The 13,850-nt window shown below is 45.0% G+C and overlaps 2 protein-coding genes across 2 annotated transcripts in view; both read left to right on the top strand.

The window, feature by feature from the left end:
- The first annotated feature begins 658 nt into the window (after positions 1 to 658).
- The window catches only part of LOC144167980 (uncharacterized), an 18,207-nt gene continuing 5,015 nt past the window's right edge, over positions 659 to 13,850 (top strand). The window contains exons 1-4 of the mRNA XM_077697086.1: positions 659 to 814; positions 2,741 to 2,815; positions 6,226 to 6,326; positions 6,927 to 6,979. Of these exons, the coding sequence (XP_077553212.1) occupies positions 659 to 814; positions 2,741 to 2,815; positions 6,226 to 6,326; positions 6,927 to 6,979 (385 nt within the window). The remainder of the gene's footprint in view (positions 815 to 2,740; positions 2,816 to 6,225; positions 6,327 to 6,926; positions 6,980 to 13,850) is intronic.
- LOC144167116 (neprilysin-1-like) overlaps positions 11,458 to 13,850 on the top strand; it is a 25,144-nt gene continuing 22,751 nt past the window's right edge. Inside the window, exon 1 of the mRNA XM_077696491.1 lies at positions 11,458 to 11,505. The gene's annotated coding sequence lies outside the window, so the exon portion shown is untranslated. The remainder of the gene's footprint in view (positions 11,506 to 13,850) is intronic.

Below are 13,850 nucleotides of genomic sequence, written 5' to 3'. Positions count from 1 at the left end.
TAAAAGGAAATCTTGAAAATGTAGCAAACATCGATTGCCATTTTCTTCAGATGCGTGCAAATGGTTTTTCTTATTTTCGTGAAACGTAGTTTGGCTACAAGGACTACCATTTGTGGTGGTGATGGTGGAAAGTATACTCACCCGTTCACCTTGAGCCAATCCACTTGTGTAGCCCACAATTGCACAATGAGCTCCTCGACGAATATAGAAGAAAGGGGGGACCCGTGGGCGACCATTATTGACGTCATTCATTCTCGCGCATTTCCCATTTAATCCACAAGTCACACCGTCATAGCGTTGCGCCCTATAACAGAGTAGACTAATACTGGTCCCATAAGGATATGCTGAAGGGCTGGTTGGTGCATAATACTTCTGTGAAAAACAGAGAACGACGGGAGGAAGGAAAGGAACCACACAACCGAAATTTGTCATCTGGCTGGTGTAACATCACGGGCTCAACGCTGATCAGTCAGAAGAAAATCGGGGCCCGAAACGCTCGCACTGATTGGTAGATGCCGGAAGAAAAGGGCCAACCAAAGTGGGTGCCACGATATTGCAACAAAGGTTTTCAAACGAAGAGTTGGACCATAGTGAGGCACTAGTCGAAATGTTTCACGTTGGCAGGTCACAACAGCCTGACAGTCTGACATGCATCCTTATGGTACCACAGTTCCTCAAAGGGTTATTTATGCTAGATAATTTTTGGTGTCTCCAGATCAGGACGCTGCTGCAACAGGTGCAAGAGGGAGTCCTTCAGCTGCTCAAGGCCTCGCCCATCATGACCAACGAAATGATCTCCGTGGTCAGTGACAAGGTGCGGCAATGTTTCCAACTTGCTCTTTCTGCCTCTAGTTTTTTTTGTGTGGTAACTATGCAGGTGAAGCATCAAGGTAACAAGCTTTCTCTGGAGTTGCTGGTTGTGTACCGCGCCCATGTATGCCATTCAGTGAAATGAAGTCAACAAATAAGACATATCATAATGGCAACATATGTACAAAACAGCAACGTGTTTTTTTATCCCTACAACTTATACTGTGTATATAACTATACCATCCCATAGGTTCCTCTAATGGCACTTAAAAACCAGCCAGCGGTACAACACGCATATAGGCGTCAAAATGTTTAAGAAGTGTAGCAGGGTCCTATAATCCTACATAGGCTAAATCCATGATTTGGACTTTGTATAAACCTCAAGAACTACAGGGATGGCCACTGAGGATGTTGAACGATCAGCCTGAAAGCTGCGTACTCTGGCAACGCCGTCACCTTTAACAGCGCGCAGAATGATGAAGCTCAGGATTGTAGCGAATTTGGCTATTCAGCAACTATCATGGAGCAGCAATTCAGCCACTATAAGGACGGCTGAAAGAAAAGGGACGAGTGCACAGTACGCGATCTTTCTAGCCCTGGTTTTATCCGGCTCGGTACAGGCCTGTCGGTTCAGGCACTGTTTATGTACTCTGGCAATTCGGGCTGAGATAAAATATAAAAATATATATATATGAGATAAACGGTAAAAAAATAGTCTAACCTTCCCCTATGCCTTCTTTGGCGTTGTAGACTGCCGGCATTTCTTTCTGTATTTCCTAACGAGCCCCTCATTTCCAAACCCTATTATCGCGCGAAAGCTTAGCGAGGGCCTCGGTTCTGGCAGCCTTGATGCCAAGGTAGCATAAGAGGGTTTCCCGCCAGTTGACCGCTCATGACAGGCTGTAGACGTTCGCGTCACGCCCCGGGGGTTTAAAAAGAAGGTCCCCTTCTCCCCGTGTAGTCTGAGTGGCGCTGGCTACCACCCTCAAGCGTCAGATACAGTTGGAGTAAATATAAATACCCCAGAAAGTGAAGCAGAACACAGTCGCCCAGATAGCCGAATTGGTAAGGCATTCGAGATCTAATCGAAAGGCGTGGGTTCGGTCCCCACTCTGGGCGCGTGTTTTTCTTTCTTACTTTCTCACGTAATTAATAAAAATTCATAATAATGTAATGTCACTAACGGTAAAAAAATAGTCTAACCTTCCCCTATGCCTTCTTTGGCGTTGTAGACTGCCGGCATTTCTTTCTATATATATATATATATATATATATATATATATATATATATATATATATATATATATATATATTCGATCAGCGGTGTCCTGTGCTTGTTTCTGCTAAGCTTTTGGCCCCCTCAAAAACGTGTCGCTGACACCTCGTGAGCTTCGTCATTGAAACGGGGTTCTGTCAGTGACGTTTTTTTCTCCTCCCGCCCGCTATCCCAGGTTTTATAACGATAACACCTCGACAATGCCGAGGTGCACGATAAAGTGTAAAGAGAGGCGAAAATATGGTAGGTCGGCGAGCGTAGACAAGAGTGAGAGAGCGACTTGGAAGCCCTTTGCGGCCGTCCAAGCGCGGATATATTTCCGGTGGATCAGCAACAGGAGCAACGCAGCACGCGCTTTCACGCACCAAATAGCTTGTTACTGACTGGAAACTTCGAGCAGGGTACTAACCCAGTTTCAACGTCAGCGTAAACTTCAATTACCATGCTATTCTGGCAAGAGTAAGGAACTCAAACGTATCAAAAAACGTTAATGATTGCAAAACCAACGCAATGTAATTTCGCCACCTTGTATATTGATCCCCACAGGTGCGCCTTACCTATCATCAAGTAGTGTTATCGCACCGGGCCATGTTTTAATTTACTGTTGTGCATGTGCAAAATCTATTCTTGACAGTCGTGTACGTTGTTTTGCAGATGCGCGATATAAAATGGCACATCTTCCCTATGCACATGGAGGGCGTCAAAGACATGGACTCCATTTTTGAAAAGGTAAACTTTGTGGCGGGCAGCATTCCCTATTTTAGTGCGTACTCATCTCTCGCTTCGTCTTCGCCGGAAAAGCGTACGAGCCTTCATGAGGTGAAATGGAAAAGGGGTTCTGTGCGCGTTGGTGCAGCACAAAAAACATTGTGAACCTGTAGGAGTTAGACTTCAGTGCAGACGTTATTATTAGTTCTTGCGTTTGTTAAAGCTGCTTATGATTTACAATTTTGTCTTTGAAACCCATCAGAAGAAATACCCATATCAAGGAATCTGGAAGTGTCCTTAACGCATAATGTATCGGTAGCTCTGTATACAACAGCTTGAGTTGAAACCTACAGAAACGTTGGCTTAAAATATTTCCCTTCTCAACGGCACGAGAAATTATTTTGTCTCTATCCTTTCAGAGTAAAGGCTACTTTCTCAAGGAAACAATGACGACAAATAACTGTGCGACGTATACTGCCATAGCTCAGTTAAGGGTCTCTGGCTTTTTTCGCCGTCTGCCGGTGTGCTGGCATGTATTTATTGTGATAGTTTTTAAGAAATGCGGAGTAAAACTTGCTAAAGACAGCAAAGGGAGTGCATTTCGTGAAACTACGCTCTAGACTAGATATTTTTGAAAATGTTTTTTTTTTCACAAATAGTGCCTGTCGCATTCACAGCACAATCACCCAAAAATTATTGGGTATAAAACTTAGCACTACATGCCTCCAAAGTGCAAGTGAATGTCATACGCGGCAGTGCTTTGTAAACGTAGGAGGATAAACAAGCAGGTTATGCAGAAAGAACCACCGCTGTTTAGTTTTCGATATTAGTTTTTGATATCATTTGCTGCTTGGCATCAAAAACTTAAATTCAAACCACGTCCAAAGAGTAGCATGGTGCAGGGGTGATAAGTGCCAGAGCCTAATTTGCCGAATCAGGATATATAGTGCTTTTGTGTGATGATCTGTCGGAAATCTTGGGAGGGCGTCCTTTGGCAACTGAAAACACAGGTTTCACAAAACAAGAAGAATTCCGGTTGTTTGGAAGCCAACGGAAGCTACATTTAACAAGGATATTCCTCGTCATTTGCTGGGGGTGGCGTAGTATGGCGTTTGCAAAACCTTGTGTTCACAACCAATGTAGTATCGTCCTAACACGCACGCAGGCGCACATCACGACTTCTCAACTTCAAAGTTTGGGTTGAAATGGTTCTTTCTGTGGGTGTAATCAGAGCATTCAACAACTCATCATCCAATCCCCTAGAATGATGTGTGTCCCATCACAATTAGTCTTTTATGAAAAACACCGCCCTTGATTTTCTCCTGTAGTTTCCTTTGATTTTCTCCCAAATCAAAAGTCTTAGACAAGGCCGACTGACACAATGAGATCGTGCACAGCAGCGCATGACGGAGAAAAAGCAAAGGCCATCCGCCCTGATAAGCTTTCTTTAAAAATCTAAAAAGGCACTGCACTGCCAAAGCAAGGCTTCATTATCGCTTACCCACAGACAATACAATTACACATACGTTCCAGATTTCACTCCTTCATTGCCCATGGTGTTTTGTGAGCCCAGCTGATTTTTTTGAGTATATTTAGGGTTGTGGGCCTCGGTTGTCTGGCGTTCGCTTTTCCCAAAAGACTTTTGTCACATAGCTGTGCATGTTTTCTGTGATTTACGCAGACATGGATTAAAAACTGCTTCCGTAGTCGAAGGTCTTAGAGATAAGAGCAGTCACATTGAGGGACAAGCGCTGAGTACATCCTGCAAATTCCACGACGCGGAATTACTTCGCCTTTTTACCGTGAGGAATGAACACCTGATACTTTTTTTAGGGAGGGGAACTGCACAGAAGGTGGTACTTATCCAACTGGATAAAATGTACTGCAACCAAAGTTGACATAGTTGGTATGTATTCATGTTGAAATGTAACAGGGCAGTGAAAGACGAGGGACACAGAAGAAATTCACAAGATGCTGCCCGTCTTGTGAATTTCTTCTGTGTCCCTCCTCGTTTATTACGCCGTTGCATTTCATCATGAATAAATTGTAGTGCCGGCGGTCTTTGTCGGCTGTCTGTGAAGTAAGCTTTGCAGGTGGAGTGCAGAGTACTAGTATTGTCCTAGTATAGTCCGAGCAGCGGCACCTTAAGTGTGCTGTAGCAAAATGCACAGTTGGGCTAGTTGGTGGCTTCTCAAATTTGTGGTCAAGATGAACAGCCACGGGTAGATTACATGACTACTAATAGCAACTAATAGATTAAAGTAGTAGTTCTGTATCGTATTTTCTCCCTCGTCCCTGGGTTGTGAGAGCTTTCACCACCACTCTGAATTGTGCGTAAGCACTGTGTCGAAGGAAACAGCTGCTACAGCTGGTGGTATACTGAACTAGATGGGAAAGCAGTCAGCACACAATAAAGTTAATAAACATGATTTAGCATGCTTGCAGGGTAGAAGGAAGAGGTGAGCTGGAAATAAACCTACATGCTAGAACTAAAACGTTGAAGCAGCAAATTGAAGTACAAACCCAACTCCCACACCAGATTTCTTCCTATGGACTTCTACCAGACTTCTTGCTACGGTTATCACAAGCCAATGTTCTTTCAACACTCAGGCTGAAAATTCCCTTTTGGTTCAGCGTCTTAGATTCTGACTCATTCTTGATGATATTAAAGACATAATTTAGCCGTTGCGGGGGGGTTCGCACCTAAAATGCTGTCTAGCTGTAAGCGGGAAAAAATGCGAAAGTAAAGCACGAATCTTTCCGGGGTCCTTTAGGAGCGCAACCTGCGTAACTGACGAAATACTTAAGTACAGGCCAGAATTGGGACATGGTAGGAGAAAAAAACGTTGTTATGCGAAACAGAAATCGTACAGAAAAGCTACGGCCAACCGGTCAGAAGTTGTGTTTGCTACTGCAAGTATCTCACCCGTTATTATTAGAGAGGTGGGTTTAAGCACCTGGGCATTTCATGAGAGACGGGACCTTATTCCTTATATTCGTGAGGTTTGGACTGAAATCGCGGCTTCTTTCTTAATAAAGACGTGCATCCGGGTCTTTCCCTAAGAACGTTTTCTACAAGATGCTGAGTTTTCGGTGTGCACTCGGGGACATTTGAGCAGAAGCTGCTTCAGCTCTGGGAGCACTGAAGGGTTCTGTCCGCCATTTCAAAATACACCGGCCTAACAACACTAAAATATTTTTATAACTTCTTAGCAAAACCTCTTATTCTCCTTTCCTCCCAGTCTCAAAATTTAGTAAATTTATTAATCTCACAATCGTGACGCTTTCAATTGACTTCTCAGTGCGCAATAATGGCTGTTCGTCTCGCATAGTTTTCTACACTTTTAAATTTCTGCCCTTCAAATTTTTGTACGGCACTTAACCTTCAACTATGGATTTTATAAAGTGAAAGAAATCATTTGCTCCGACAGGCTCGTGACATCAGCTCATCTCGTGTACTGGACGGCTTCTTCACACTGTCTTCGTTGGCACTGCAAAGCCGTTGGTCACTGACGGCGCCACCGCCACAGAGGTATACTGCTCGGAATGCTCTGGCTTCGGCGCCTACTCCCGGCACGTGTTTTCCATACTGTCTTCACTTCCTACAAAAGCGGTGCACGTGTAACATCTTAGAAATCGTCAATTAATAGGTGTTATTGCGTCAGCTAGCAATAATTTTGTCGGTAAACTCCTGCCACACAAAAAACTAACATTTAAAATATGAGCGGGGCATGACGGTAAGCGTGAAAGTTAAGCCGAAAGTCATTGTGCTTCTAACTGTAGTCCTACCGAGCTTCTTTGGCAACTTAAAATATGTGGCCAATCTGCTGGCTGGCCTCCATAAACAACTTACGTGAAATTGTGCTTAAGAATATCCAGAATATTATCCCAGGTTATCTGGAATACATGGCATCTTACCGGAGAACAAACTGCTTACAGAAAGCAAATAAAAAAATGTTTTTTTTTCTCTAGAGACTCAGTTTGCACGCACTGCCAAATGGCAGGTCGTATTAAGGGATACACACCAAAATTATTAGTGACGCTTAATTTGTACCTCCCCAAACATGTACATTTTCCTCGAGACCATGCTCTTTCGTCGGTGCTTTCTTTAAATGATTCCTTTTGTTTGCAGCTGGACGTTCCTGGACACGTCTCCCTTCTACGACGTATTTAGAAATATTTTAGGTAAGACATTCGCCACGTAAGAGAAAAGTTGAGCCCGCTTTCCAGCTCGTAATCTGGGCTAAAAGAGTAACGCATTTGTTGGGTGTCTGGACTTTGCTTTCGAGATAAGTGATAACAGCTAGACATTTACCTACTGGTATACAACTATAATCATTACTGTAAATTGTATCATCATTAGGTAACATCTTCCTTCCTAAACATTTATTTTTGCACCTCGTTTCTACGCCTCTAACGTTTTCTTGCTTTCTCAAACCAACCTATGATTGGCACCGGCGCTCGGCTGCCGGCGGCAGTTTAAGCATGAAAAGGAAATGAGAGAGACTAAGTGTGTCTTTTGATTAGAAATCCGCAGTTTCTGGGATAACGGAATAAAAGTAGCAGGGAATGATCATTTATTTAACTTTGTTGCGTTGTAGATATCCCGGTCTTAGAATTCGACATATCTATGCTTTCAAATTTCCCATTTGGGCTCATAGAGTCCCAAAATACAACATTCATTTAGCTTGGCCACCCTCCCTGTCTCGTGTACGGAAATAGACTCAAAGCCAATATTGTTATTAAGGTTCACAGAAGCTTCTGTCATTGCTGAGGCACACTGAACGCCTATCCAGCATCTTTTCCGCTTCCACCGACACGTTCTCTATTCCTCGCACAATGCCGAACTGACCCCCGAGAACTAGCCGACGTGGACAAATGGCCCATTCGCCTGTTCAGAGTCAACGGTGACATTATCTTTAAAGGGGTGCTCTGTACTAGACGCTTCCTGTTTTGACGTCAGTCTCATTTATGAGCCATCTTCTCTCCACTTCTCAAACTTTCTTTGACTCACTTTCGTCTGCCTTTCTCTTCTAGAAAAGCGTATAAGAGTGCGCTTATTTTCCGGTTCTATAATCAATTCACTGACAGTGTGCTTAGTTTGGAGAGAGACGCTCTTTAAAAAGAGGGCCGTATTCCCCCGATCAGTCTATGAAATGAAGAACAGCGGAAACTTGACAAGACGAAAAGCCAACATAAGCGCTTTCTTGAAAAAGCACTTGTGTTGTTGCTTTCTATTCGTCCTTGTAATAGTAGGAGATTTTATCGCACAACTTAACACCTGAGGCAATCCAGGAGTTAACAAAAAAGGTCAGCACCTAAACAAAGACATCCAAAAGAATAATCTACATTTTTTATTATCTTCGATGTGCCTACCAGAATTGAGATTAGTGTCTGCAGAGACACCACGCCGGATTTCAGGTTAACTTATCATGTTGAAGAACCCATTCGGGAATGGCTGTAGGAAACGCTGGTCAGTGATCTTGTTATTATATAGCTGCTGCTCCCCTATAACACAGCCGAACAACAAAAAACAGGAGCATCCCGCATTACTGATTGGCGGAAATTTGGAGAGATGACACGAAGAGGCCTTACTGAAGAAATCGAGAAATTGACCGAGCAGATGCTGGAAGCAGCAAAAACAAAACAGACTACGGAGCTAATGCCAACGCAGGACTGCATGGCTATAGATGTCCATCTTATGCGCCTTTGTGAAGCCCTGGCTGGGTATCAAAAACTGTGGGCGAAATGTAGAACAAATCAAAAGCTTATCCTTATCCGTAACCTTATCGCTCAACCGACCCAAGACAACTATGTCAACGAAATTGGCCTCAATCTTGCACGACGCTAAAGGGAACCCTTGGAACTCGTCACAAGTGGCATCTCCTTCGCTCCCTAATGGGTAGGAAAGGAACGAAATCAGCAACTTCGCATCAACTTAAACGCCTCTTTCTTAATTATCAAGGCACAGATGAAGTTTTACTGGAAGAACTAAGGAAACCATGGTAATACACAAGTGACCAGACCCGAGTCCCCCGGGAACCGTACATGGGCGGTACTAATCATGAAATGGATGCTGCATTCACCATATCTGAAATTGCAGCAGCGGTCCGAAACTTTATCCGCAATACTACACCAGGAAATGACAAGATTCGAAACAAGCTGCTATAAAATTTGGACACCATGGCGTCGGAGACCCTATTAGAAAACAGACAAGCTCCCATCTCAGAAGAAACACGCCGACATTACTTTGATACCAGAACCCGGTAAGCCACTATTCCCACACTATCTGCCACCCGTTTTCCTTAAATCTTGCGCAGGGAAGTTATTAGTACACATGGTACAACATTGCTTTTTTTATATTGAAGATAATGGGCATTTTCCATCAAATGTGTCTGTATCCCGCCTCCCTCTATCCGCACAAGATATCCTGCTGCAACTTAAGAAGAAATAATAGGCAGCATTTCCAATCCGCACAAAAGATGCATACTAGCCTGAGGTATCAAACGTGCGTTTGATAATGTCAACCACCAGGACATCCTACGGACTTCCACCAATTGCCTGTGGGAAGAGACTATATAACTATGTTGCGGCCTTTCTGACAGGACGCGCGGCAACCATCGCAATCGCACCTCCATTCAAAAACATTTAAAACGATACCGAGGGGCACTCCACAAAGTTTCCCGACATCACCACTTCTATGGAATATAACAATGAAAGACTTCCCTTGGAGACTCAATGACATCCCGCATCTACGGCATGCGCTTTACGCGGACGTCTTAACCCTTTGGGCCCCCACGGGATTCGTAGGAGAACAGCAAGACGACCTGCAATTAGCCATCGACAACGCAAACGAGTACCCTCGAGCCCGTGGCCTACAATGCGCCTCAGAAAAATCAGCTGTGCTTACATTAATCTCTGTGAAAGCCCCTCAGAGAGAGAAAAACAGCCCTGAGCCATAACTCAGAATACAGGCCAAATTAGTTCCGATCGTGCCCTATCACCATTATTTAGGCTTTGTGATTCCCAAAAATGGCTTGGACTCCAAAAAATCGCCCCTTTCAACCAAGCCCTCAGTTAGCTGACGTATCCTATACATCGGGTGTCAAATATAAGGTTTAGCTTGCTAGATTCGGATACCGTGCGCATCATACAAGCGCTGCTCATCAGCAGGATCGCATACGGCACTCCATGTCTTGCCCTTAAAACAACACTGAAGACAACACTGAGTACATATTTCTACAAGCTTACAAGATCGCCTGAGGACTGCCATCAAAGACATCCCCGAGACGTATTCCCAGTTGCTCCAACTGAGAGTACATAATACTTGGAAGGAGATACAGGGAGCACGCCGCACGTCTCAGATTGAACAACTGAAGCAACAGCTCCCGCGGGAAGGAATACTTTGAGACATATATAGGATATGCCACGCCACCCATGCAATACCTCAGGACACGTGTTCCATTACAGATCCGACAGCCCATTCGAGTTCTACGAATACCACGTAACATGCACCCCGTAGATAAGTAGGCACGCCGCATCCACAGAGCTAAAGCCGTGAATGCAAAGTATTCAAATAACCCATTAATAACATGGAGCGACGCAGCCGTATATCCAAACCAACCAGCACACGTCGCTGCGTTGTTGACGCGGTGGGTGAGAAAAGTTGTGATTACTGTGGCGGCCGCAGCCAGCAAGGATTTCACCAAAATACTAACTGACTTGCAAGCGGCATGTAGAAGTTATAGCGGGGACGCATCACTACGCCCGCACTGAACGTTCTTGAAACAATTGCAGAGCTACCTAAGCTGCACATAATCTGGGTTCCTGGGCACGAATACATCGACGGTAACGAGGCGGCTCACGCCGCTGGCTGCGCGTACATAGACCGGGCCCTTACCCGCGACGGAACGATCACCGATGTCATCAAAGGGAACCCACTTCTCTGGCATTCGGACGTCCTTCTACTTTATAGACTTGGCAGAAGAAAATTCCAACCACCTTATCCTCGGTTAACCAGACAAAAAGCGAACACACTTCGGCGATTGCAGACAAATTGCTAGCCCCACAGCACCCTCCTCCATTCTATCTACACCACTCAGTATCCCTCCCTTTGCAATTTCTGTACCCACGCCCAGCACCCTGTACCACCAGGTATGGGAGGGCCAACAAACTCCAGACCTACCCTTTATCCCCTTCCCATCTTTTGAGCTGTGGATGACGACTTGCTAAAAAGGACCTGGGCGGCAAGTCGCAGCCTCGGTATCCCGTAACGGTAATGCCCTCCACTGGGGAAGTGTGCAGTTGCAAGCACTTACGCTCATCAATAAATGTTTGTTATCTCTCTATCGTCCCGTCGGGTCCACGCAGCTCTATCATTATAAATGGAGCAGTTCTCGTTCACAAATTTTCAGCACTTTTCCCAACTCGAGCAATTGATTACCCGGTCGCTGCGCCCTTCAAGAAACTCATTTGGCAGGGGAAGCAAATCTTGAGGCACGGGCGTTTTTGCCCTTTCACTGCCATGTAATATGCAACCGCAGTGGCCGCGAATCACACCCGCATCGTTAGTCGCAAAAGTACATCAAGAATACTAATTTTCCGACAGGATCTTCGAAATTCACATTCGGTTAAACCTTTCTTCTGTGGTTTTTTACAGTTGTTCCCTTTACGTCTGTGCAGAAGCCCTTTCTATATGAAAACCTGTTTCCGTAAGTCTTCCAGCTTTACATTTTTTAAAGAACGAGTTATTCCAAAATGTCACAAGGCCACAAGGTCTACTCCAGAGGTGAAATCACAACGGGCAAATTAGATCGCTGAATAGCGGAGGACTCATGGACCATTTGGGGCGAGTACTTGTCAAGTAATGAATTATGCCGATTAGGCAAATATCTTCCACATCTTGAATTGGCACAATTTGAAAGGTTCACCGTGAAATTCCTTGGGTCTGACATAAAATTTATGATAAAGTGATTAAAGGTGTGTGAAAGTGCTGTTTGTATTAGGTGGTGCCATTCGTAATACTTGAAAGATGCGTTATTGCAAGTTTGGTGATCTCTAAAGACTTCGTACGGAGAGTGGTTGTAAGTGATCAAAGACTACCGAAATTCAGCGCACGGTTGCGCTGGGCATACAGCTGTTCATATATATTCCGATGAAGCAAAGTAAACCTACAGACAGTCAATCAAAATTTTTGTCCATTGCGATAGCTCAAAATGTAGGAACCATAGAGCAACAAATGGTGGTAGAATTTTTGATGATAGCGAATGCAGACGAAAAGGGGATGAGCGAAGTGTTGAGCTGAAAGACCACACAAACTATATATTTTTTTAATTCAATGAGAATTTCAGGGTTAATGTTTTTATAAAGTCATATAAAAATAACTGGAAACTGTACTATGTAATATTATTACCGTAGAAAGAACCGGCAGCACTGCGGAATGTCAACTTTTTATAGGCAGACGCATCTACCCTACTGATCCCTCTGCCAATGAAACTGATAGCATCCTTCGCCCGTTACGCAAGCTTGCGGGTAGATTCAGATTTATACTAGGTGCCCACGCACTGGATGATTTGGCGTGCCCCAATGTACCGTGTTCTGTTTGACGTACGTTGGTCAGATTGTTTTTCTGCACCCATTGAGGCTTTTGCTCCACCGGTACAGCTCTTTTTCCATCTCTCGCGCGGGTGCGCACCACGGTGGAATTGCAAATATGCATACTCACAAACACTAGCGCGTCAATCCACACACGGGACCTCCCTCACGCTCCACCCAACCTCTCGCCCAGATTCAGTGCCTGAAGACCCAGAGACAAACGATCCAACAGTGAACCGTTCGTCTCGGTGGACGTTACATCTCGATAGAACTTCTGGCTCGGTAGATCTTCCATCTCGGTGGATATACGGACTCGATTGGATCTTTTGTCTCGTTGGACCTTTCGTCTCGCAGATCACATAACCGACTGGATTGTCTGACTCGGTGTACCTTCAGGCCACAAGAGCCGCCCAGGCGTGCCGCGTGCTGACTACTTGCGTTTTTTTTGCAGTGAAGATGGTAGCCTCTGGTTGTTCGGCAAATTTCGTGTTGTAAACAAAAACGCCAGGCAGCACACAGCAGTTCTCACTCAAGACGCCGTGCGCATGCGTCAGTGTAATCAAGCGTGCAGCCTACAGCTCAGTATTCGTGTAAAGAAAAAACCACAAAACAACATGGAAAACGCATGATGGCTGTTAAGTCGCCGGTGAACAATAGAACCCCCCCCCCTCAAGTGTTCTGATAAAGATTAGGTTTACAGCTTCTCTCGAAAAGGGAGAAGGGTTGAAGTCATTCGCGGGCTAGGGCATGCGTCAGGCTTGGCAGGACCCAACATTTATTACCCAAGGCGCTAGCGCAAGCGTGAGGGCCAAGCATTTGCCGCCGCAGAAGTCGAGCGCAAACGACAAGCCCACCGAGATGGCGAGAAACATTTCATACCCTCCTCCATCACAATTTCTAGTGGTTTACAACAGCTTTGCGGGACACCCTCTTTGGCAGGCGGCATAGCGGCCATTTTTTTTCCGCTTCACTGTCGTTCGTTCTCTCCCTCTTGTCTCCGTGCTGTATTGTCTGTTCTCCAGGCAAGCGCACACCCGTTAAAGACTTCAGACACGCGCACACATTATTTGTGATCGAGTGACTGTGCGCTGAAAGGTGACAATAGGCACGTTCTTACTAGTTGTCCATATATGGTTATACACCCGACAAGGTTTTTTTCAACTGCTCCTGCGGTGGTGATGGAAGAAACGCCCCACTGGTATCTGCTTCGATGGAATAAACTGCTCACATGTCTCGACACCGCACTTGTGCATGCGCTCTAAGGCACTGCCTCGTGCGCAATATTCCGTAGACCGTCCGGAAACAGTGGTACGTCATTTTACAAAATGACAGTACGCAACGACGATGTCGGCACGGCTTTCGCTGCAGAGAGGTCACAAACTATGGCACAGACGTTGGTAGTCCCACACTGCGTTCGAATGAGTTTTTTTTTTGACAGCCTTCAGACAACGCTCCTTCCAGT

This window comes from Haemaphysalis longicornis, unplaced genomic scaffold (genome assembly GCF_048455015.1).
Source record: "Haemaphysalis longicornis isolate Haplotype H1 unplaced genomic scaffold, Haemaphysalis longicornis Haplotype H1 scaffold_2, whole genome shotgun sequence".
Lineage (NCBI taxonomy): Eukaryota > Metazoa > Arthropoda > Arachnida > Ixodida > Ixodidae > Haemaphysalis > Haemaphysalis longicornis.
Note: the sequence above shows the minus strand (reverse complement) of the source record. Positions and strands in the feature narration are given on the sequence as shown.